Raw genomic sequence first — 25,985 nt, forward strand, 5'->3', positions numbered from 1 at the left:
TTCGGGTGTTAAGACTTTCAGGATTTTCTGGGCCTTTTCGATAGCTATCGGGCACATCCTAATTATTTTTAAATGTCAGAATTACATAAACCCTATACAGAATGATATAAATGATCTTGGGGAATACTGAAAGTTGAATTCTAAAACCTAGACTTGGATGCGTAGAGCAGATGGAGGGTGTCTAGGCTTGTTTTAATGGGTGCTTACAGTCAGGAAAACGGTCTCATCAAGCTCCTCTGCTTCTCTCACGATGCTCTCTAGGGTGTCCTTGGCCGTGTCCATGCTCTGCAGAAAGTGGACCATCTGGTCATGTAGGAACTCCATCTTCTTTTTCTTCACTTCCTCAAAACTCTGGGCTTTCTCATCATACTGTGCTAGAACTTTCTTCATCATCTCCTCATTCTGTTCTTCTAACTTTTTCTCATTTTTACTACAGTTTTCCTAAAAAACAAATAAAACAAAAAGAAAACCCACTTCTGAATGAAACAAGAAGTGCATGTCTTTTTTCTTTTCTTTTAGGAGAAACACCAGCCTTTTAAGAATTGAGCTCTGGTGTCTTGATAAGAGAATCTTAGATTATGGGTACAGTCTAAGTTTCTAACCCACCAAGCCTCTTGGCCATAGTTAGCTTTGCAATAAAATTCACTGTGGAAGTATTATCTAGAAGGATTTAGTTAATAAAACAAACAAAAACAGGTATTTGTGAGGAAGGCTTGCCCACCTGCATTCCCACAGGATAAGACTTGAAAATGGCGTCTCAGTGAATGAAGGTCCCTGGTCTTCATTTAGTGCCATTTTTGCCACTCCATGAAAACCCTCGTGTGAAGAAGGGATATTGGACAGGGCGCTACATTCACAAGTGCTCTCCAAGGAGAGGGACAGCTTCCACCACAGTAAGAGAGACTTTATTGTCCATCTGGCAAATCCAGATACCTAGTTGTTCTCACTATGGGGCTAGTTAAAAGTGATCATATAATTTATCATCTAAATGGATACGTTGTGGGGAGTGGGCATTAGAAATAATCAGCAGGTGTTAGCTGATCTACAAATGGAGTTAAGCAGACCCTTCTCAAGCAAACTAGGATGCAGAGTTGCCCTCGTGACAGGGAACCTGTGCACCAGCCTTCTGCAGGAGCCCTCTGCCGTGTCTAATTGACAAGTGGGGGTGTCTGGGCCATTTCTGCATATGGACGCAGCACTGTCCCCCCTTCCTCCACTAAGGAGGGAGCATGGGCCAGCAAGTAGGAGGGTATGAACTCATCACAGATAGTAGTACCATGAGAGACACTCATTTGTCCTGGGCATTGGACATCAAGCATTTCTGCAGAGCTAGCAGTGAAAGACAGGATAGTGGAGCAACTAAGAACTCAGATCTGGGTTTAAATTTTGGCTCTCAACTTGCTATCAACTTACTATGACCTTGAATAATACACTTAACTCTAAGTTTCGGTTCTTTACCTAGAAAATGGGAACAAATTAATAACAGCTGCTTCATATGGTTATTGTAAGGATTAAATCGGATAAAACACACAAAGCATTTGCCCTGTCATAGTAAACACCCAATAAATGTGTATATGTTTTTAAGGGCAAGTCGTTTACCCTTGGAAAGGAAGTAGTTTCACTGATTGCACACAGATTGAAGACTTTGAGGACGTTCACTTTTAATGGAACAAAACCAACAACAGTTAACTACGTATGCACACACAAACCCTAAGTCAGATTGTTCTGGCTCAGAATTATTTCCTTATAATGACATGAACAAACCAGGTCAAAGTAAAAGGGATATGATAACTTACCTCGATGGTATTAAAAAAAGATTCTATCTCACTAACAAAGGCTTCAATCCTCAAGGACTTTTCTTGTAAGTTATCTAGAAATTCTGCTAATTGTACCTGCAGAAAAAAATTTTAGATATGCTTGGTATATGACATTTGAGAAAATAACTTCAACCAGTAAGCTCTAATTTCCTCATAAATTTAGTACATTTGGTAGAGATTTACTATATAACATTCACTAATAAATCAATCTTTAAATTTTCTTTGCTGCTTCATCTAAATTGGCTGTAGATAATTCTGTATGATAAACAATTAGGAAGTTTGTGAGTGAGAGCAATAGAAAGTTTATTTTCTCATACAAGAGGAAGGAGTTCTTGTTAAGTACATGAATTCAAAGCATACTTGTTTCAGTCAACCATGAATTTTAATTCTTTCTTCTTAATAAAGCCTAATAAAGCTTAATAAAATTTTTTTAATTTTATTATTTTTTAAATATAATTTATTGTCAAATTGGTTTTCATACAACACCCAGTGCTCATCCCAACAAGTGCCCTCCTCAATGCCCATTATCCACTTTACCCTCTCTCCCATCCCCATCCACCCTCAGTTTGTTCTCAGTATTTAAGAGTCTCTTATGGTTTGGCTCCCCCCACTCTCTGTAACTTTTCATCTCCCCCTCCTTTCCCCCATGGTCTTCTATTAAGTTTCTCCAGATCTACATATGAGTAAAAACATATGGTATCTGTCTTTCTCTGCCTGACTTATTTCATTTAGCATAATACCCTCCTGATCCACTTGATACAAATGGCCAGACTTCATTAGCCTCAAATTTTTTTAAATTTGAGGTGGGGAGGGGGGGAAAGAGGGCAAGAGGGCCAGAGAGAGAGAGAGAGAGAGGGAGAGAATCTTAAGCAAGCTCCACACTCAGCATGGAGCCTGACTTGGGGCTTATCCTACAACCCTGAGATCATGACCTGAGCCAAAATCAAGAGTTGGATACTTAACTGACTGAGCCACCCAGGTGCCCCTAATGCTTCAATTTTTATATACTGTCTTCTTCAAAGATTGCAGACTTTTTGTTGAACTTGTTCAACAAATCCAAGTAGTCTTCTCACAATTGTGCCAGTGGCCTCAGGTGTACCTGGATCACCTGACCCTGAGAAGGTACTCAGAGTGTCAACGGGCCAGAAGTCTAGCATACCAAATGATGGAAACTGTCTACTAAAGAGACCTAAACATTGTAATAACCCTCAAAGGGTTAAAATACTCAAGGAGTGAAAGCCAACTAGAAAATGTCTGAGTGATAGGGGAAGATGGTAGCTGCCTCAGCTGTAGTTATAAACCCCACTATACTCTATCCTGCTAAATTTAACAAGCAACAACATAAATAAGAGAGTTTCAGTGGCCTGGTTCACCATTCACAAAATGATGGAGAAATTACAAGGATGGAAGCCCCTTCTGGATCTGGCCTCTGCTTCCCTCTACAGCTCTTGCCTCTTTTCCACAAGCCCTCAGGCTCCAATAACACAAGCCCGATCTTTCCTTGAATGTTTCCTCACCCATGTACCTTTTCATTTGGTATCTCCTAACTCTAGAATGCCCTCTGTGCCCTTGATTGCTGGAAAAATCTCTATCTTACTGAAGGCTCAACCAGGCTTCACCTTCCCTAAGTCTCTCAGTCCTACTCTACCATTTGGCTCACTCCCAAAAGGATCCTTTCTCAGAACATTGTGCACCCACAATCCTGACTGATTTGGGGGAGCCATTAGTCCATATTCCTTTATTTTTGTTGTCATTTCCAATGATTAGACAGTTTCCGACATGGAATTGGAGGTTGTTAAATACTGAGAAAGAAGGAGAGAGTGAATGAAGAAAATAAGTAGCAAAAGATAAGCCACCACAGAGGGATGGCGGGAGAGGAGAAGCAAGGACCTGGATGATCGGTAAAGGCAGAGTCACCAGGTCCTGAATAATCACAAATGGCCTGCTCACGAGATGCTGGAGAATTCTCAAGGTATAACTTTAAATCGATTTCTAATTTTTTAAAGTTGCCAACCAACTCTTAATCTTCAGTTGATTTAACGAAACAAAACAGGTCTCTTTGGCCTTAGTAAACTGGCTTTCCACTTTTTTGGGTCATAGTTTTCCTCTCTGTTTATAGAACATCGGGGGGGGGGGAATTTAAAATGGTTTTAAAGGAGGAGACATATCTCCTTGCTTTTGAACTTTGTTTTAAATTGACAATATTTAAGGGCACCTGGGTAGCTCAGTCGGTTAAATGTCTGACTCTAGATTCCAGCTCAGGACATAATCTCATGGTTCATGAGTTTAAGCCCCATGTCAGGCTCTGTGATAACAGTATGGAGCCTGCTTAGGATTCTCTGCCTCTCCTCTGCTCGCTCTCACTCTCTCTCTCTCCCTCTCAAAAAATAAACTAAAATAAAAATTAAAAAATAAATTGACAATTTAGACAGAATTATTTTTTAATTTCTGAAACTCATAGAGTTAAGTAAAACATAATTAAGAGAGCTGAAAAAAATTATAGTCTTTCTGCTGACAGTGCCCAGTAGTTGTCAGTTAACGAAACCAAGTGCCATCACAGAAAGGGGCACATTTCACCAGAGCTAATGCATCCAGAAGCCTGAGATTTCTTTTTTTTTAAATTGTCCCATCTTCTACCCCCAAACTTTACCACGTAAAGTTTCAACAAAATTTCACTGTAGAGAAACATAACCTATGTTAGACAATTGAGAAATTTTGATTTTCTGGGGAAAAAATGTCAAGATTCTAATATGTCATTTTTTAAATCAAAATGAGCCTAACAGTTATTTAACAGTGACCTGACTGAACAATCATATTGAAAATTGCTACTATTAGCAAGGCACTGGGCCAAGCAATACGGATATATAGTCCAGTGCATAGCTCTGGCATCAGACAGCCCTGGGTACCAATCCTAGTCTGTCTTCCATGACCTTGAGCAAATTACTTAAAACTATTTGCACCCATTTCATTGTCTGCAAATTGGTGATAATGACAGGGTTGTTGTGAGGAGTAAAAGATATCTTCTATATACAGAATTTAACACAGTGCCTGGCACATAGTCAGTGCTCAATGCTTGTGATTGCTTGCATTTTATGATCGTTCTGGCTAATGTGCTAGAAGATGGTTTGGACAGACAAGAGTGGGGATTCCAGCTAGACAGCTACTTAAAGTACGTAGGAATCTGTAAGACTAAATACTTGACTTCCAATAGTATCTCTGGGGAAACAGAGTATTTATAATTACATGCATTAAGGGTATGTGTTATGACTAGCTTTTTAACATTGGGAGTCTATAGACATAGCCAGAAAGAATGCAAGCGTTTTCCATTTTTAAGATCTCAATTTTACCATAAGGAGGAAATACAGGGAAAACCAAAATATAAAAAGACCGTCTTGAGTTTTTTATAAATCTTACAATAATAGGGCTCAATGTAATAAAAATGTGTATTTTTTAAAGAATAATAGTGTAGATAGTAGAAAACAAATTGTGTTTTATGATCAAGAGTACATTTTTCAATTTAAAATTTTTTGGCCCTTTCAGATAATGTTAAGGGCTGCTGCCATAGGAGAGGACCCCTCAAAGGCAATGACCCTGTGTTATTTGTGCTAGGTGTTATTTTCTAGGTGTTGCCAGAACCTAGAAGAATTCCTGGCACATGGTGTATACTCAATAAACGTTTGTCAAATTGATCTTAATTAAATGCTTAGGGAAAGAATTCTTAGCTTTCTTTCTAAGCTTTCTTTCTAAATATTGGTCACTTTTTAACTAGAGAAAATGTTAATTAAAACAAGTTAAGTGTATATGTATTATTATGTACTTATATGCTTTAAAATCTATTTACCTTTACAGCACTTATAGCTGTATCAAGTGTTGCAACCTCATGGTCTTTGTGGGCACCAAACATCTTGTCAACAGCAGAAATTGGGCTTCTGCAAGTGTAACAGTACGTGTCGATCTGGGACTTTTTCAGTTCCTTTTCTTCCTTCTCAGTTGCTAACTCTGATAATTGTTCTTGTACTGTCCTCTCTCTATCCAAGTCCTTCTGTTCAAGAGACATACTTTGTTCTACCTCACTCACAAAGTCATTTTCACTGATGTGTTCAAAGGATTCCTTTCCTTGAGACAGCACATCTTCAGGTGTAGATTCTGAATATAGTTCCTCTGATAAAGTGTCTTGAGCAACCATTTCATAACTCAGGGATTCGGCAAATTCATACTCATCCTGAACAGGGCTACGGCGGAGCCTGTCTTCACTTGGCTCAGGTGGGACTGTTACTTTAGATTCTTCTTGCAGTGTTTCTTGAACACAAGTTACACCAGTTGCAAATTCTTCCTCTGGGAAGGACACTTGTACTGGGACATTCAGACTGACTTCTGGACTTGCATTTTCTGCTTCATTACTCTGACCACTTGTTTCATCTACTCTCTCCAGGACATGATGGGTATCTTCAAATGGAATCGCATAGCTTACCTTCTGGGTAACCACTGTGACTTCTTCAGTGATGGGAGTTTTCCCATGCATAGCTTCTTTGTTGAAGGGCCCCACATAGCTTACTGATTCTCCTTCCGCATAAGTGGCTTTCTGTTCCTCTTCCAGACTCTTCTCCCCCAAAATAGTTCCGAACCTCCCCCAAATTTCCCCTTCTGCAGCTACTGGTTGGTATGACTCATCCTTACCAACTGCTTTTTCTTCCAGACCTTGGCCTTGGTCCTTTTGCGTTACAGATGTGTCATGGAGAATGTCATCTTTAAGTATATACTTCTCAAAATATATTCCTGTTCCATCATCGGTGTCAGAGTTCCTGCTTGGAAATGATGCCTCAGAATTCACACTGTCAACTTCAGAAGCTGTCTCTCCTTCCTTCTTTTTCTCCCCAACTGCTTCTTCATACAGATCCTTGTATAAAAATGAGAGTGCAGGTGGCTCCTCCAGAAGTTCAGGATTAATGGCTTTAGTGGTGGTAGGAAATATCTGGGATCGTGACAATACTCCTTCCTCTGCACTAAATAATGGCATCCCAGGTGACTTTAAGTCCACATCTCTATTTACGCTCTTTGGAGCATCTCTGTTAGTCGATTGCTGGATATCCAAATGCTTCTGTGTCTCTGGGTGAGATAATTTGCTGTCGTCCTTTTCCATCCCATAGAAGCTTTCATCTAACTTCAGCAAGTCATATTCATGTTCCAGGGCACTTGCCTCTGAACTTTCTGGGAAAGAGACAGTATCTTCTGTAACCTGCTTTGAGAGTTCCACTTCAACATTTAATTTCCATGGAGCTTTCTGTTTTTCTGGGTCTGGGGAGATGTTATAATCAATCAACGTATATTTTTCAAAATAGTCTTCTTCACTAGGAGCTGAGGGCTGATTAAAGGTGAAATCATCTGTTTCTGAATCAGTGGGCATCTCCCTTTCTGTGTTAAGAGATGCCTTTTGTTTATTTTCTTGCAATGACATAACTTGATCAGAATCTTCTAATTTACTCTTTGATGTTTTATGGCAAGAGACTGCCTCACTACTGTCATGAAGGGATAGTGTTTTAAATGAAGCCTTCTCTTCCAAATATTCTAACTTATCTTGCATTTGTTCACTTTCTTCCTGATCAACTGAAGAAATAAATGCAGAAGCATGAATATTCAATATCTCGCAGCCTTCAGAAATAATACTGAAGGCACTCTTTTGGTCTTCTGAAAGTCCAGCTGGCTTACTAGTCACTGTAAAATTTTCATCTTTTATATGCCTGTCTTCAGGCTCCTTGGATATTTCTCTAGCAGAAACCATTTTATCAGCATCGATTGCTGATGCATTCTTTATAAATTGAGCATAGTTGCTGCTTGCTGAAGAGCTTGGTTCATTTACACAGGTATCTTTCACAGCCTCCACGTGGTGCTTTGAAGCAAGAACAGACTGTTTAGACATTTCAGATGTTAGATCTTTAGATGTTTGAATAGTATGGACTGTATGCCTCTCTGGAGTCAATTCTGACCATGGCATTTCTTGCTGCTTCACTGCATCGATTTCTGGATAAGTTCCAGAAACAAGTGTTTGTGATTTCACAGATGACAATAAATATGGTGGGGTTTCTAAGATCACTGTTTCATCAAAAGGATGATCTAAAATGCTTTCTTCAGGCTCCTTGCCTGAAGATTCTTCGGATTCTTTAGATGGAGATCCTGGTTTCATACTTTCTTTTGTGATATCTATTGAACCATCTTTTGATGGCTCTGACATTGTGACCTGTTCCTTTTCTTCATCGTGACTTGCCACATCTCTGCTTGACTTTTCCAATATCAGATTTCCTTCCTTCGGTAAAGAGTGTTTATCTATTTCTTCATGATAAGGAAGATACACTGGAAGGAAAGTTGTGGTTTTTTCCACCAAAACTTTACTTTCTTCTCTTGGATGTGGTTGAGTTCCTACTGCCCTTGTTTCTCTGTTTTCTGGGTGAGCCTCCAAGAGCATAGTTTCTGATCTGTCAGTAACTGATAGAGTTTTAACTAATGAAAATGGTTGAGTTTCACCCGAAGAATGACTTAAGGAGATACGTGATTCTTCAGGTATAGACCAGGCTACATTCACAGAATAAGACTGAATTTCCTGCTGCTTCTTTCCTTCTAAAAATAGTTGTGATTGCTTTTGTTTTTCATTTTTCTCCTCCTCCATAATTGTGTATCTTTCTTTGTGGTCTTCATTTTGAGAGACTTGCTGAAGCACAGCTGCAGCTTTTGATTCTTCCAAATTAATAGGGCTAGCTCCACGTGCAATTTGTGCCTTCCCTACTTCATTATCTCTAAATTCTATCGGGGCCATAGTTTCTTGCTTTTCTGCAAGCACCTTCTTTTCTGCCAAGGAATATGATACGGTTTCCAAGTTACCTTTCTCTTCAGTTGCGCTAAGAGACCTGAGTTTTGTTTCCTCTTCATAAATTTTCGAGGTAGGTTTTTGCACTTCTTTCTTCAGTCTGTCTTCATCCAGATCAATTAAACTGCACTTAGATTCTTCTACTGGCAAAATTATTGTCTCTGGCTTCTCTGATTCCTTCGTGATATTTTTACTTGTGAAGCTAGATGAAGCTGATTTTGGCTGTTGTGGCACCTTATCCACTGAATCAAATGAAAAGCATGATTTTTCTTTTTGATCACGTCTTGGCTCTTTCTTAAGAATAGAAATATTCCATTTAGATGGAGCAGAAATTTCTGGCTTCTGGGCTCTTTTACTATCAGTGACGTGAAGAGGAACAACATTTTGCACTTCTTCCACCATGGACTTCTCACCCATGGGAGAATAAGATTGAATTTCATGGCATTCCTCACCATCAGCAGAAGTAACTACTGAGTTTAAATCCATTTTCTCTGAGTAATCTAGGATTTCTTTTTTCCCATAATCTTCACGAGACACCTCAAAGCTGGGTTGGGGCTGTTGTAAAACTTCTACATTTGATAACAATGTAGGTTTTTCTTTAAAGTCTTGGTGTTCGCCAGACTTAACTGAAGTACCTCTGGATTTTTCAGCAGGTTTAAGTTCTGTCTCTGGTAACAGATGATCACTTGGTGTCTTGGTTGCATTAAAGTCAGCTGGAGATGCTCCTTCAGACTTCAGTGTTATAGGCCCTGCTTCTTCTACAGATGGACTTGGCTGAGTTTCTAAATCTTTTTCAGCAACTTTGTCATCTGGGGTGCTTGATCCAAAAAACAAACTGGACATCCATGATGTGAAAGATAAAATTCCTTTCTTTCCCTTCCCCTCAGAAAGGCCTGGCTCAACTGCCTTTGGCTGCGTAGGCAACTTTTGTGTTGCCTCAGATGGCTCTGCAGATTGAGGTTGTTCATTTTCTTGGATTGAGGAGAGGGGTTTTATTGGTGTGGGTGTTTTCATTTCAGGTGCTGGTTTCTGTCTTTCATTAACAACATCTACAACCTTTGACTGAATCGTTTTTTCTTCTTCTAATGACCTCTCTCCAGATAAAGGAGATATATTCCTGTGTGCTACTTTTTCGCTGCCCAGTGCAGATTCTGCTTCTTCGGCCAGGAAAGGGGCTGCTTTGGCAGGGGAGGGAATAGTTTCTGATTTGATCCATTCCACTGATGGGTCAGACACTGGTTTCTGGAGGATTCTTTCAGAAGGTATATTGATTTCTTCCTGGATGCCTTCTTTGTAAGGCCCAGGCAATTCTTTGCTTGCTTTCTCTACTATCAAACTGTCACTCTCCATGAAAGAAAAGATCTGCTTCCTCTCTGCTTCATTTCTCTCCACACTTCCAGTTGGAACTAAAGATTTTGGTTTGGGGGCCAGCTTTGTTCCTTCCAAAGAGTAAGTTTTAGTTGATAAGGTCTCTCTGTAATCACTGGAGGTATTGAGAGTGGATACTGGCTGTTGTAATGATAAAGGAGATTCTTCAGCAGAATGTGGCAGAACCTGCTTTTGGGTTTCACATGTGTGGTCTTTATCTGGCACAACAGTCTTGAGCTGCCCTGTCAACAAATCGTTACTGCCAGAGGAACCCAGCTGCACAGATCCTGGTATTCTTTCTTCATGTTGACTTGCCAGATCCCTTTCTGGCTTTTCCAGCACCCAGCTTTCATCCTTTGGAAAAATAAGGGCCTCTTTAATTTGTGTTTCTTTAACACTTGCACGCTCATTTGTTGTAAGTGATTTTGATTCTTCCAAAGGCAAATTCTCTTTCAGAAATAAAAGTCGTTTAACACCCAGATCTTGTTTATCTGCAAAAGACGTGCTTACATCAGGTAATGTAACAGCTTGATCTGAATGAAGTGGTTTTCCAGGCTTCTCTTCTACAAGGAGGTCAGAAGAAACCACCTTTGATGGATCTGTTATACTCTGGGGCACATGGAATGAATCTGGTTGGTCTGTTTCTTCATTTAGTTTCATTTCAATACCTCCTATCACTTGTGTCTTCAAATTTCCTCTTGACAGTAATGGGCTTATTTCTTGTTTTTCTCTCTCTTTAATGTCAGCTGAATGGTTCAACTTCTCTGATATTCCTTTTAAAGAAACAGAAAGTGGCTGAAGCTCTTTTGGGCTGTCTCCTTCAACTAGAGAGGCCAATGCTTCCTGTGACCCTAAGCTGACTACCTTGGGAGAGAAAGATTTAATTTCTTGAATCAGTGGTTCCTCCCTAAGGTATGATGAAACCTCTGGAATTTCAGGGTCAACTGTAGCTGACACATGATGCCCTGTGTTTTCTTCTTTTCCTTCTCCTCTGCTCCTAAGCTCAGTGAAGCTCTTTTCTAAGGCAGAATCCCCTGTTTCATTTATGGGAGATTTTATTTGTTTTGTATCTATGGATCCATCTTGCCCACCTAAACTCTGAATGAATTCTGACCCAGTGCTCGGTAATTCTGATATTTGGTGTGGCTTGTCTTTCTTTTCAGGTTCCAAAGAGAGTTTTGTTAGAACAAGATCTTGTCTTTCTGACAGAAAATCTCCCTGAGCTGTAGAAGATGGCTCAATTGCCTCTTTATTCTTATCATCTCCAAGGGCTGGACTTAAATCTTCTGATGCTAAATTTTCCAACACAGGAGAAGAACTTTTCATTTCCTCATTTTTGCCTTTTGGATCTATATGTTTGGGTGCAGGTGACATGTTTTGTGAAGAAAGAAGCTGAGTTTGTTTTTTCTTTACCTCATTACCTTGGTTGAGTGAAAGCACAGATTCAGGCCCTGACACCTCTGAGGCAGACAGAGAATTCTTTTTCTGTGGTAAAACCAGTTGTTCAGAGTCCAGAACTGTAGAAAATGAAACACCTTGTTCATTTTCCACCCTCTCCTCCTTAGATACACCTGAATGTTGACATGACAATGCTTTGGTTATTGGCAACCCAGGTTTAACTTCTTCAGTTTCTACCTTGTATGAATGCACTGATACAGAGGATATTCCTGCAGGTGAATCAAATTTAATTTCTTTCTCTGCTTCTGACCAAGCTGGATGTTCGGGTGCAGCAGTTTCAGTGGGAGAACTAATTTTCAGTACTACCTTTTCTTCTTTAAGAAGTGGATGTTCATCTATCGACTTCACCAGTGGTGGCAAATCACTTCCTAATTCACTCTTTTCTACTTTTGTTAAGACTGGATGTTCTATAGGGGTGGTGAAAGATAAATCTGTTGGGGTTTCTTCTTTTGCTAACTTAGTTAAGCCTGAATCATGCTTAGTTATAGATGCTGTAGTTATTGAACAACTGGGTTCAATTTCTTTCTTTATTTCTTCCGAAAATTCTGGTTCCAGTGGTTCATGATGCGTTTCCTCTTGCACTCCTTGTGGAGCTGAATGCAGCACTCTAGATGTATCAGTTATTTTAGAGTCATGTTTCACTTTTGTTTTCACTGCTGATAAAAACTCAGGTCCAGATAAAGATGTGTCCTTTTGAGGTGAATATGGTTTTATTACTTCAGGCTCATTCTCTGACAACATTCTCTGTTCTAGTTCAGATGTCACATTTGGAGCTAAATTGGGTTTCACATCCTTCTTTGGCTCATCTACCAAGTCAGGCAGAAATGAATATTTCATCCCAGACCCTAGAACATTTGGAGGCTGAGGCTCCATTTCTTGATCCCGTGATACATGTGCTGTAGCTTCTTGAGAATCAGGCACAATTTCTTCCTTACTTTTAACTTTTAACAAAGCCATCTGTTCATTTGCAGCTTTGGGAGTGAGTGAAGCTTCGGGTTCTTGTTCTTTCTTAAGTGCATGAACTGAAGCAGGTGAAACTGAATTTTGAGATGAAGCCACAACAGGTTTGGTGTCTTCCTTTACCATAAATGATTGTGCAGGTAAAGAAACAGGTCTTGCAGCTACTGATGAACTAGTCTGAATTTCTCCCTTATCCATTTCACTGGTTAAATATGATGAGATCAAGTCTTTCGAGTCAGGTTCTAAAGCTGCTTGAATTAGCTGCTCTTGTGCCAAAATGAGATATTCAGATACAGATGTTGAGATTGTTTGAGCATCTGGCTGAACTTCTGTGATCTCTCTTTTATTGGTTGAAGGTGGCATACTCAAGTCTTTGGGTGCAGACAGTGAAGGCGAAGGTTTGGCTTGTTGCTTCTGTGACGAACTGAGGTGCTCAGGTACAGGCGTATCAGCTGTTGGTGTAATATCTTCCTCCCCTGCTTCTGAAAAGCAAGAGTATCCTGAGGCAGATGTTGCAGTTAACAGTGAATCATGCTCAAATTCATTTTTCTTTGTTTCTGGGGTTTTATATGGTGGAATTGAAACTTGTGATGCTGAGTCTGGAGAGAAAAGTTCAACTTCAGTGTCTTCATCTGACAAAATAGTGTGTTCAGATGGTGATGTTAAACATATTGGAGAATCACATTCAAATTCTCTTCTCTCCATTTCCTGAGTTGCATAGGGTGAGAATGAGAATTCTGACACAAATGCTGAGTCTGGAGAAAAGGGTCCAATGTCTTCTTGCTCTTCTTCTGAGAAATTCATGGGTGTGGAGGCCCCTTTTAGATTTAGAGAGGATATCTGGACAATTTCTTCCTCCTGTGATTCTGGTGTTGCATATGGTGGTACTGAAAATTCAGAAGTTGAGGTGGAAGAGGGTGTGTACCGCTCAATTTCTACTGTCTCTTCTGATAGGACCACATTTTCAGATGGGGTGGCTGAAGGTTGTGGGGTCTGGCATTCAGAAGTTTGTTCAGTTGTGGATGGTGGGAGAGAGTGTTCAGACACAGAGGCCACATCTGGGGAATAAAATCCAGTGTCTTCCTTCTTTTCTTTTGACAAAATCATGTGCTCAGAAACACCTTTTGATTTTAATGGGGTCACCTCATCAGTTATTTTCTTTGGGGATTCCTGTGTTGCATTTGATGGAACTGCATGTTGTGAAGTCAGTGTTGAATCTGGTGTGAAACCCTCACTTCCTAGGTCGTCTTCTGACAGGACTGCCTGTTCCAATGTAGCAGCTGAAAACAGTGGGGACGGGCTTTCAGAAGTTTGCTCGCTTATGGATGGTGGGAGAGAGTGTTCAGATACAGAGGACATATCTGGGGAACATGGTCCAGTGTCTTCCTTCTCTTCTGACAGAATCATGTGCTCAGAAACACCTGTTGATTTTAATGGGGGCTTATGGTCAGTTGTTTTCTTCAGTGACTCTTTTGTTTTCTGTGATGGAGTTGAATATTCAGAAGCAGATGTGGAATCTGGTGTGTAACATCCACTTTCTGAAGCCTCTTCTCCAGACAGAACAACATGTTCTGAGGGAGTTGCTGAAAACAGTGGGGACTGGCATTCAGAAGTCTTCTCAGTTGTGGATGGTGAGAGAGAGCGTTCAGAAGCAGAGGCCAAAGGCTCAAATTCCTCATTCTCCTCTTCTGAAAAAACTGCATGTTCAGATATACCTTTTACAGTGGATGGAGAAACTGGCTCAACTTCTTGCTTCTCTAGTTCATGGCTCAAATCCTGTGGGACTGAATACTCTGACACAAAAGCAGAATCAGTAGAAACAGACTCATTTTCCTCTCTTTCTTCCTCAGATGAAACAATATGTTCAGGTGTTGATGTTTTTAGTGATGGTAAAGTGATCTCCTCTTCTTTCATCTCCACTTCAGGGGCCAAATATGATGGGAAGGACTTCTCAGAAATAGATGGACTTTCTGGGTATTCAAGTTCTATGATCTCTTCTTCCACTAAATTAGAATCTTCAGATTCAGGGGTAGCAGCTATTGGTAGAGAAGTTTCTATTTCTTCTTTCTTTGGTTCCTCTAACAATGGAGGTTCAGAAAGAGAAATGGATGGCTCAGGCACATTTTCTTCCTCTACTCCTTTGACATCAAGATGAGGAGGGCTCCATTTTTCAGAGACTGGTTCTGCCCTTTCTGTTGAAGTCAGGTCCAACTCTGGGCCAAAATCTTCCTGGATGGATGCTGTCAGACCTGGTGAACCTGTTTCCCAAGAATCTTTTTCTGCTTCCAAAGAAATAGAATGGTCAGCAGAATACACATCTTCCTTCTTCAACTCATCCACTGAAGGTGGTGAGACTGAAAAGTCATGCTCTGAACTCACAATTTCTTGTGCATTAGGCTCAACTTCTTCCTTTGCTCTTTCCAGGAACCCAGTTGTAGATGTATCAGGTGTAAGAGAGGAAGGCTCCATTTCATGGAGTTTTGTTTCATCATCTGGTTGTTGTGGCACTAACTGTGGAGGGCTGAGCTGTGTTTCTTGTTCTGCTGTGTCATCACTTGCATAAGAGGAAACTGTGTGCTTGGTGGTAGATGGGGCCTTTAGGGGAGAATCAACATAAATTTTCTTTTCATCTTCATGATTGAATGTGGAGGACAAGGACTCTGGTTTTTTGGAGAGTACACCTCTCCAGGGTGAAGCAAGCTCCTTTATTTTATCATCTTCTAGGCTTCGGTCTACTGATTTGCCTGTTTTGGAAACTATGTTAGAATCACGACTGCTCAAATCTGGCTCTAGACTAATGGATGCATCTTTCCCCTTCCTATAATGTATTTCTTTAATTACATAACCTTTTGGCAATGTTCCATAAAATTGTAGAGGAATTAATTCTTCTTTAACTGAATTAAACATCTTAATTTTATATTGTACTGTTCCTATGTAGACTGGCCTTAATACTAAGGGCTTGTGTTCTTTGTATATTGCCCCAGTAATAGGAGGTGTGTTTGAGGTGGTCTTCTTTTTTCTCATTTTATCATAAATGCCACTAGATGACTTCTCTTTCTGAGTGTTTAGTACCTGGCTTTCTGAAATTAAGAGATTATCTTTTGTATTTGCTGGAACATCTTGAGATTGAAAAGAATTTCTTTTTTTGTTGCCTTTCCGACGCAATGATGGTGAGCTGCGCTTTGACTTAGGCGTTCTTTTCCGAACCTTTTTAACTTCATCCACAATAAAGGAAACATTCCCTGGAGGAGAATTTACAGTTGACCCTTCCAGACTACATACACCAGAAGTCTGACTTTCTTCTGAGGCCCAAGGAGTAGAAGACCTGGTTGAACTGGTCTCCCAAGTTATTCCACTATCTTCCCGTTGAACTGTCACCATGGAAAAGGAGGGGTCATTTATGATACACTTCTGCTTGGTCTTCTTGCCCTCTTCATCCTGGTCTGATAATCTAAAGTAAGTAATAATAGTATCAATAATCACACATATATTAATAATAAAATGACATTAATTACATATAGAAATAAGTAACTATCCTATTCTTACTAGGTGGATAGGCTAATGTGAAATTAAAGTATACAGATAAATCTTGCCATCTATATAAAAAATAAGGAGGTATACAAAATAAAATGTAAAACTCTAAGTCAGGATATGAAATATAATAACACATCCTAGGTTGTAATGATTCAGTTCACCACCTACCCTTATCAGGATTGCCGCCTTGACCTCCTGTGGCTCACCCAGTCACACAGGCTCACTCTTTGGTCACAAGTACCTTCAAAATGGCACTTGCATCTGTAACCTTTCTGTTACTGTGATCACTCTGACCTAGCCTTTTATCATGTCATCCCTAGATTATTTCATTAGCTTCCTAACTGGTCAGCTGGTATAATGTTTACCTCTTACTCTCTCCATCCTTACCCTACCCTACTCCTCTTTCCAGACCAACTTGACTAAAAATTTTCATCATCCCAATGCTTGCTCAAAAAGTATCAGTAAAGGGGGACCTGGATGGCTCAGTCAAGTAAGTGTCTAACTCTTGATTTCAGTTCAGGTCATGATCTCACAGTTTGTGGATTCAACACCCACATTGGGATCGGCAATGATGGTGCAGAGCCTACTTGGGATTCTCTCTCTCTCCCTCTCACTCTGCCTGTGCTTGCTCTCCCTCTCTCTCCCTCAAAATAAATAAGTAAACTTAAAAAATATCAGTAAATTCCTCATATCTGTAGAAAAAAAATTCAAAATACTTAATTCCCTGATCTCTAGCTGACATTATTTCCAAGTACCCACTTTCACCCTATTCCTACCTGGTACATTTCTGTTATAACTATATAATCTTGCCCAGTTAATATATGGTGTGGACTCTGAGTAGGAGCCATACAGGAAAATATAGAGATATCCTAAAAAACAGCCTGTGGGATGCACTTTCCTCATCTGTAAGCTAGGGATCCTAATAGAACCTACCTCTCAGGGCTGCTGTGAGGATTCAATTAGTTAATACACATGAAGTGTTCAGGGAAAGCGCCTGGCATATAGTTAGTGCTAACTAAACACTATCTGTAATTAAGGCTTCTACATAATCATTGGACTAGGACCTAGGGAGCCTTGGCAACGTCATTTTCAACTGCTATAGGTGTTTGAAAAGGTGATCTCTTTGGACTGCTCTCTTGTGCCTTCAAGACACAGCTGGCTTTGGCTGCCCCTTCAATTGCCATTGGGCCCCTGTCTCAGAGTCTGTAGTACTTTTCTCTGAAATTTTCTGATACCTTTTCCTCTCTGGTATTCATGTTGTTCTTCCATTTACAGTTCTAATTTCCCACCTCAGTCCATCTTTTCTGCATATATAATTTCTATCTCCTCTTCAAGGCTTATTTTAAACACCTCCAGTGTTACTATTCCTGATCAGTTCCGCAATCTTGTTTGCCAATACTTCATAAACATTAAGTTCAAGATTAAAACTCCAAGGGTTATATCCTTCAAGGAATATGGCTACAATTTGAGATAAACACAAACTACTGACTGACATATGCCTTTCTACAACAATAAAAACAAAACCAAAACTCTTCTATACTAAAAAGCCACTATGTACAAGTATTAAATTGAGGTACTTTTTAAAAACATGCACAGTTAGAATTTAGGTCCCTTACTAATAAATTTTAATCATCAGTCACTGCTTATGCCAGTGGCTCTTAACTCTGGATATATTTAAGAATCACCTGTAGCACATTAACAAAAAAATATTGATGCCATCCCATGCCCTTTCCCACAGAGACTCTGATTTGACTATTCTAGGATAGGGTCTCAGCTTTTCTATGTTTTTAGGTTTTAAAAGCTTCCAAGTGACTCCAGTCTAAAGCAGAGTTAAAAATCACCAGCCTACACAATCCTAACTATGAAATTTAAATAGTACATGCTTTTCTCACTTACTTCAAATAATTCTTAATTTGTTAGGTCAGGCTGAGGGCCAAGACCATAAATTCTTACAGTTACATTCTACCCCACTTTCTTAAACCTCAGAGTTTTCCCCAACAGTCTGCAAAAAAGGGCATATGGACTGCTGAGATCCTGATTTCCTCAGCTCTCATCACAGCCAGGCAGAGCCTAGGGCAGCCCGAACTGCTGCCCTTCTGGTCTTCAATAGCAAGAAGATTCATCCACTCCTCCATTCACCCCAGTGCACTGTAAGTAATTTCACTTCCTATACGTGCTATGAGTGCAAAGGGCTGGAAAGCAGTGGAAAGAACTACTTTCTCCATTTCCTTGGCAACTCCTCTCTCACTTACTTGCTTTGGTATAAAACCACTGAACTTAATTAGGAATTAACACTCTATCTTGGTTCTAGATTGAGTCTTATTTCAAAATTTTTTTTCAGGCTATTTACATACCTAATTAAAGTTATTCCTCAGAATTTTCAATTCCTTCTACCCCTTCTCCCTTTAGCTTTGTTTATGAGAAGCAGGATGAAATTAAAAATTAAGGATATGACAATGTCATCTGAGAAGTCGGCATTTTGAAAGCCCATGACTATAGTAGTAATATAAAACCAATTATAAATTCAATTTAGAGCTAATTATTGATTGTAAATTTAATGTACTCAACCGGAGAAGTTTTATTACTAGCTAGAATGAATTCATGAGTGCTTAGCAGAATACCCCAATGGTGATCCTAAGAAGAACCCTACTGAGGTGAGTTCATTCAATCATTCATTCATTCATTCATTACTCATTTAATAAACTTTCATTGAGTTTATATACTAGGAGTACAAATATAAAGACACAGAATCTTAAGAAATTAAAAATCTGATAGGGAGACAGAACTAAACATGTTAACACAGTGTGATTAGTATTTTTCTAGAAGATATGCAAGATACAGTGACAATATAAAGAAGAGAAGACTTCACAAAGGAAAGATACTTGAGTTGGATTTTGAAGAATAAATAGGAGTTTGCCAAATGGATGAGGAGTGGAGGTGGTGTGAGGATGGAGAGGTTATTCCAGGAAAATGTCACAGAATATGCAAAATGTACATATGAATAAATCAGCCTGGCTCACTGAAAAACCCAAAGTATTTTGGGATGTCTGGATTTTTGCAGAGAGGCAAAGGAATAGAAGAATGACAGAGCCAACAGGAACCAGAGAATGACTATATTAGCATGTGTAAAACCACAGCCGAAGTATTCACATTACACTCAGTCTAAAAAAAATAATTTCCCTTAATAGAAGAGAAATGGTCCGCATAGAGTTCAGAAATATATTTCTTATTCAGAAACACAAGTGTTCTCATCTCTGCAAAAATGTATACATCAGCTTCTCATAGTTAATGGATATTGGCTATGAACATCATCTCATTCATCCTCCTCTGATTCTCACAAAGTTCTCATTATTACTTGGCTTCCCATGTAGAAGATCGACACATCTTGATGACCGTGTATGTAGCTCAGTTTCTTGCCCCTTTAAGAGTTGAGCAAGAAGGTTTACCAGGTCAGAACTAGATCAGAAAAACAGACTTGATGCCAGAGGTGAGTGCCAAAGTCTCCTCCTTCCTTTTGATAAGCTTTACCTGATTAAGGAAGTTTCCTTCTATTCCCATTTGTTAAGAGATTTTTTTAAACAATGATTGAATGTTACATTTTATTAAACAATTTTTATACAACTATGGAGATAACCATATCCTTTATTCTGTTTATGTGATGAATTATAATGATTGATTTCCAGATGTCAAACCAACCTTGAATTCCTGGAATAGTGACATGTGTTTGTGACGTATTATACTTTTTTTTTTAATGTTTTATTTATTTCTAGGAGAGAGAGAGACAGAGTGAGCAGGGGAGGGTCGGAGAGAGAGGGAGTCACAGACCGAAACAGGCTCCAGGCTCTGAGCTGGCAGCCAGCACAGAGCCTGACGCGGGGCTCGAACCCACGAACCGCGAGATCATGACCTAAGCGAAAGTCGGACGCTTAACCGACTAAGCCACCCAGGCGCCCCTATACTTTTTATATAATATTGGATTTTGTTTACTAATACTTTGTTTAGGAATTTTATTCCTGTATTCATGAATAATTGACCTGTAATCTCTTTTCTTACAATGTGCTTGTCAGGTTTTCATATCAAGATTGTGCTGCCTCAAAAAACAAATTACGGAATAGTCTCTCTTTCAGTATTCTCTGGAAGAATTTGTGAAAGATGGTACTATTTCTTCCTTGAGCGTTTGGTACAGTTTACTCGTAAAGTTGTCAGGACCTGGAGTCTTTGTGGTAAAGTTTTTAATTAGTAATTTATTTAATAGTTTTGTGTTTACCTTGAATTTCTATTTATTTTTGTGTCCATCTGATAGGTTGTATTTTTCTAAAAATTGGCCTATGAACCTAAATTTTATTTTATTTTTTAAAATATTTTAATGTCAAGTTGGTTTCCATATAACACCCTGTGCTCATCCCAGCAAGTGCCCTCCGCGATGCCAATCACTACCCTTCCCCTCACCCACACCCCCATCAGCCTTCAGTTTGTTCTCAGCATTCAAGAGTCTCTCATGGTTTGCCTCTCTCCCTCTCCCCCACTATTTTTACCCGTCTTCTCCCCCTTGGTCCTCTGTTAAGTTCCTCCTAATCCTCCTATACGTGCAAACATATGATATTTGTCCTTCTCTGCCTGACTTATTTCGCTCAGCATAACACCCTCAAGGTCCATCCATGTTGCTACACATGGCCAGATTTCATTCTTTCTCATTGCCATGTAGTATTCCATGGTATAGATAAACCACATCTTCTTGATCCATTCATCTGTTGATGGACACTTAGGCTCTTTCCATGTTTTAGCTATTGTGGAGAGTGCTGCTATGAACATTGGGGTACATGTGCTCCTATGCATCAGCATTTCTGTATCCCTTGGGTAAATTCCTAGCAGTGCTATTGCTGGGTCATAGGGGAGTTCTATTGTGAGTTTCCTGAGGAACCTCCACACTGTTTTCCAGAGGGGCTGTACCAGTTTACATTCCCACCAACAGTGTAGGAGGGTGCCCGTTTCTCCACATCCTCGCCAGCATCTAGAGTCTCCTGATTTGTTCATTTTAGCCACTCTGACCGGCGTGAGGTGGTATCTCAGTGTGGTTTTGATTTGTATTTCCCTGATGAGGAGGGATGCTGAGCATCGTTTCATGTGTCTGTTGGCCATCTGGATGTCCTCTTTGGAGAAGTGTCTGTTCATGTCTTCTGCCCACTTCTTCACTGGATTATTTGTTTTTAGGGTGTGGAGTTTGGTGAGTTCCTTATAGATTTTGGATACTAGCCCTTTATCTGATATGTCATTTCCAACTATCTTTTCCCAGTCCATCAGCTGCCTATTAGTTTTATTGATTGTTTCCTTTGCCATGCAGAAAGAAGCTTTTTACCTTGATGAGGTCCCAATAGATCATTTTTGCTCTTGATTCCCTTGCCTTTGGGGATGTGTCAAGTAAGAAATTGCTGCAGTTGAGGTCAAGGAGGTTGTTTCCTGCTTTCTCCTCTAGGGTTTTGATGGTTTCCTGTCTCACATTCAGGTCCTTTATCCATTTTGAGTTTATTTTTGTGTATGGTGTGAGAAAATGATCTAGTTTCATTCTTCTACATGTTGCTGTCCAGTTCTCCCAGCACCATATGTTAGACGTTGTCTTTCTTCTACTGGATACTCTTTCTTACTTTGTCAAAGATTAGTTGGCCATACATTTGTGGGTCCAATTGTGATGAACCTAAATTTTAAAAAGTCATTGGAAAAGGTTTTTTAAAAAATTTTAAAAAAACCAGGGGGCGCCTGGATGGCTCAGTTGGTTGAGCGTCTAACTTCGGCTCAGGTCATGGTCTCACGGTTTATGGGTTCGAGCCCCATGTCAGGCTCTGTGCTGACACCTCAGAGCCTGGAGCCTACTTCAGATTCTGTATCTCCCTCTCTCTCTGACCCTCCCCTGCCCACACTGTCTCTCTCTTTCTCAGAAATAAATAAAACATTTTAAAAAGGTTTTAAATAATTAAAAAGTCATTAGAGTAAAATTATTCATAAAAGCGAAGCCTGGGTGGCTCAGTCAGTTATGCGCCTAACTGGCTCATGTCATGGTTTCACAGTTCTTGAGTTAGAGCCCCATGCCGGACTCCGTGCTATCAGTTTAGAGCCTGCTTGGGATTCTTTCTCTCTCCCTCTCTCTGTACCCCCCTTCTCTCTCTCTCTCTCTCTCAAGAATAGACAAATAAACCTTAAAAATATAATTAAAAAATAAAATGTTATCCATTTTTTTCATTATTGATATTGGTTATTTGTATCTTCTCTTTATTTTTTCCATATAAGAACCACCAGAAGTTATTATTTAGTAATCTTTTCAAATAAAGTTTGGCTTTACTGATGTTTCCTATCTCATAAATGTCTGCTTTTTAGTATTTTCTTTCTTCAAGTTTTTTTCTAATGTATTATTGAAGGCTATACATTTCTCTTTCAAAAAAGGTTTTGATGTTTTATATAAAAGATAGTATATATATTATTTTTGTTGTTATTATATTAATCTCAAAATACTTTAAATTTCCACTGTGATTTCTTATTTGATCCAGTGATTATCTTAAAATGTATTCCTCAATTTCAAAATACAGGTGGGTTTCCTAGTTATTTTCTTGGTAGTGCTTTCTTTGCATTGCAGCCAAAGAATTTATTTTATATTAAGTTATACTTGAAAATTTGTAGAGATTTGTTTTACGGATATTTGGCCAAATTTGGGGGGAGGTTTTATTTTAATATTTGTGTGTTCTTGAAAAATGCATGTGCCCTGCAATCTTTCAGCAATATTTTTATACATGTCATGTAAGTCTGACTTATTAGTTGTCTTATTCAAATTTTTTATCTTTATTTTTAATGACATTTTGTCTGCTTTTCTCTATTAGCTACTGAGACCTGTTAAAATTTCGTATTATAATTATGAATTTGTCCCTCTCTATAGTATATCAATATCTCATTTATATATTTAAAGCTATGTTATTAGATACAAATGAATTTAGAACAGTTATATCTTTCTGGAAATTAGTAACTTTTAATCATAATGGAATGTTCTCTTTACCTGTAAATGATGATTTTTGCCTAGATATGCTTTGATACTAATATAGTTGTACTTAGATACTAATAAAGCTATACAAGCTTGGTTTTAATTAATTTTTACATGGTATATCCTTTTGCATTTTTACTTTTAGCCTTCCTATATCCTTATATTTTAGGTGTGTCTCTTATCAGTAGCTCAAAGATTTTTTAAAATCATTTCTGACAATTTAAATGAAGGACTTACTTACTATTAAACTTACTATAATTACCAATATAATTATCATATATTTGGGGTTAAGTCTTCTTTGTTTTCTACCTGTACTACCTATTCTTTGTCCTTTTTTCTCTCCTTTCTTGACTTTTTTTCCCTTTTAATGTTTATAATTATTCCATTTTCCCTCTCTATCAGCTTAGCAGTTACATTTTATTATTTTTTTCAGTGATTACTCTAGAGATTATAACATGCATCCTTGACTCATTAAGGTCTAACACAAATTGGTATTTCTATTTTTTCCAAGAGAACACAAAGACCATAAGCCACTTGAATTTCAATTTACATGCTATTGTAATTATATTTTAATTCTATAAATGTTTTAAAATCCCATGGTCATAACTTCATTATTTTCATTCTTTTACGTTTATTTATTTATTTTGAGAGACAGAGAGAACACAAGCAGCGAAAGGGCAGAGAGGAGAGCAAGAATCCCAAGCAGGCTCTGCCATTAGTACAGAGCCAGACGCGGGGCTAAAACTCAAACTCTGAGATCATGACCTGAGCCAAGATCAAGAGTCAGACACTCAACCGACTGCACCACCCAGGTGCCCCTGCTTTATTATTATTTTAAAAGGTCAGTATTCATTTAGATTTACCTAGATACTTAATCTTTTTATTGTGTTTCAGTCCTTCCTGCACCTCCAACATTCCATCTGGATTCATTTTCCTTCTCCCTGAAGAATTCCATTTAATATTTCCTTTAGTGTGAAACTGCTGGTGATAAATTCTTTTTTTTTTTTTTTAAGTCTTTTACAGTTCCATTCTTGAAGAGTATTTTTTTTTAGGGTATAAAATTCTAGATTGGCAGATATTTTCTCTCAATACTTTAAAAATAGCATTCTCTTGTGTTCTATCTTCCATTGTTTCACTGATAAATCAACTGTTGATGTAATTGCTTTTCTGAAGGTACTCTGGAGTACTTCTCCCTATCATTACTCTGCTATTTTTAGGATCTTGTTGTTGTCTTTAGTTTTCAGAAGTTTTACTACCCTGTGGTTAGGAATCTTGTCCTCCTTGGAATTTTTATGGCTTCTTGAATCTGATTATGTCTTTCACCATTTTTGAAAAATTTTCATCCATATTTTGTGCAAATATTGCTTCTGTCTCTTGTGCCTCCTCTATTTTTCTAATATTCCAATTTTTCATAAATTATAAATTCTCATTGTGTCTTACCTGTGTTTCATTTGAATGTTTCCTTCAAGATATCATTCAATACATTCATTCTATTTTCAGATATGTCTAAACTGCTACTAAAATCATCAAATGTGTCATTGTTATTATATTTTTTTCAGTTCTAGGATTTCTATTCTTTTGTTTCCAGTCCTCTGACAAAGTTCTCAATCTTGTCTTTTATTTCCATGTTCCCCTATCCCTATAAATAAGTTCAGCATTACATAAGCATCACCCTGCCCCAGGAGCTCTTGTCTTCCTATAGGAGTCAAGCTAATGCCCTGAAAAAGTAAGACTTTTTAAGGGATAAGTACTTGAAGGATTTGTGTATTCTGCTACTTTTCCATCTCTAAATTTTTCCCAATACACCCTAATTTATACTTTCATTGTGTGACATGCATACTCTTTTGTATAATAATGAGGGAATATGATAGCCCCTGAATTGTGTTTTGGTTTGCTGATAATATTCTTATATCCTGTTGTTAAATTGATGTATTTTCTAAATTTAGTTTTTGTGTGTGAGCTATATTAGTATAAATCATTTCTCAAGAGATAAATTTCATGAAATGTCCTGAAAAAACCTAACTTCTGAAGTTCCAAAATGAAGGGTACAATTCTGGAATATGACGATATCAAAAAAATTCTTATGTTTGCAATTGAACAATGATCACCCTCCTTAGCTACACCCTGTCTCTTCATTTCATACACTTTAGTTGAAACAGAGACTAATAACTTATTGAAAATTAAATTGCTGGTCACAAATGGAAAGAGTCTTGTGGTTTTGTAATATTTTTCATTTTACAAGTGAGGAAAACCAAAGAGAGGAAATATACATATATCCAAATTGAAATTTTTAGAGGAAAACGGCTAGCCATTGAAGTAGAGCTACCAAAATAATGATTTCCCTTATTCCATTGTCATCTTTGTTTTAATTTAATACTTCTTTGTATTAAAAACAATATTTGTTTTAATTTCATACTTCTAAAGAAGTGAAACAGGTCCTCAAACTTTTTATCTGAAGGCTAAGATTTATAACTATTATATTTTGTTTTTATTGGGCTCAAGATTAATTTCTAGGAACTAGCAGTACCTTCTTCTGACCAACAATTAAGTGACATTCCTTTTGGGAATATAATTATTAGCAATACTTTAGATTTTCATGATGATTTATTCCACTCTCAAGCAATCACAGTGCACTAATAGTATTTCAAACAAAGAAATGTAATGGATGGATTTTTTTTCCCTCCTATATCTGTTAAAATACATTAAAACTCACTGTTATAGCACAGTAAAAAAGTCACACATGATCTTGCTTATATTGCAAGAACATGTTTTTAAAGTATAAAATATCAAGCAGGCTTGTAATATTCTAATACAAATTGTTAGTGTTTTATGTGGGCCTTAAAAAAAGAAGTATAGAAAATACTAATTCTACAATTAATATTTTAACAAAAATTAATTGTATACCCATTTCCTTAGCAGAAATTAATCATATGCATTGTTGAACAAAAGTAATATAAAATAGTTT

At 38.2% G+C, this 25,985-nt stretch overlaps 1 protein-coding gene across 1 annotated transcript in view; it reads right to left on the reverse strand.

Annotated features, from left to right (window-relative positions):
* CMYA5 (cardiomyopathy associated 5) overlaps window positions 1–25,985 on the reverse strand; it is an 83,063-nt gene that overhangs the window by 41,983 nt on the left and 15,095 nt on the right. The window contains exons 2-4 of the mRNA XM_077759837.1: window positions 5,659–15,913; window positions 1,797–1,892; window positions 208–441 (exon numbers count right to left, since the gene is read on the reverse strand). Of these exons, the coding sequence (XP_077615963.1) occupies window positions 208–441; window positions 1,797–1,892; window positions 5,659–15,913 (10,585 nt within the window). The remainder of the gene's footprint in view (window positions 1–207; window positions 442–1,796; window positions 1,893–5,658; window positions 15,914–25,985) is intronic.

This window comes from Crocuta crocuta, unplaced genomic scaffold, assembly GCF_008692635.1.
Source record: "Crocuta crocuta isolate KB4526 unplaced genomic scaffold, BGI_CrCroc_1.0 scaffold162, whole genome shotgun sequence".
Lineage (NCBI taxonomy): Eukaryota > Metazoa > Chordata > Mammalia > Carnivora > Hyaenidae > Crocuta > Crocuta crocuta.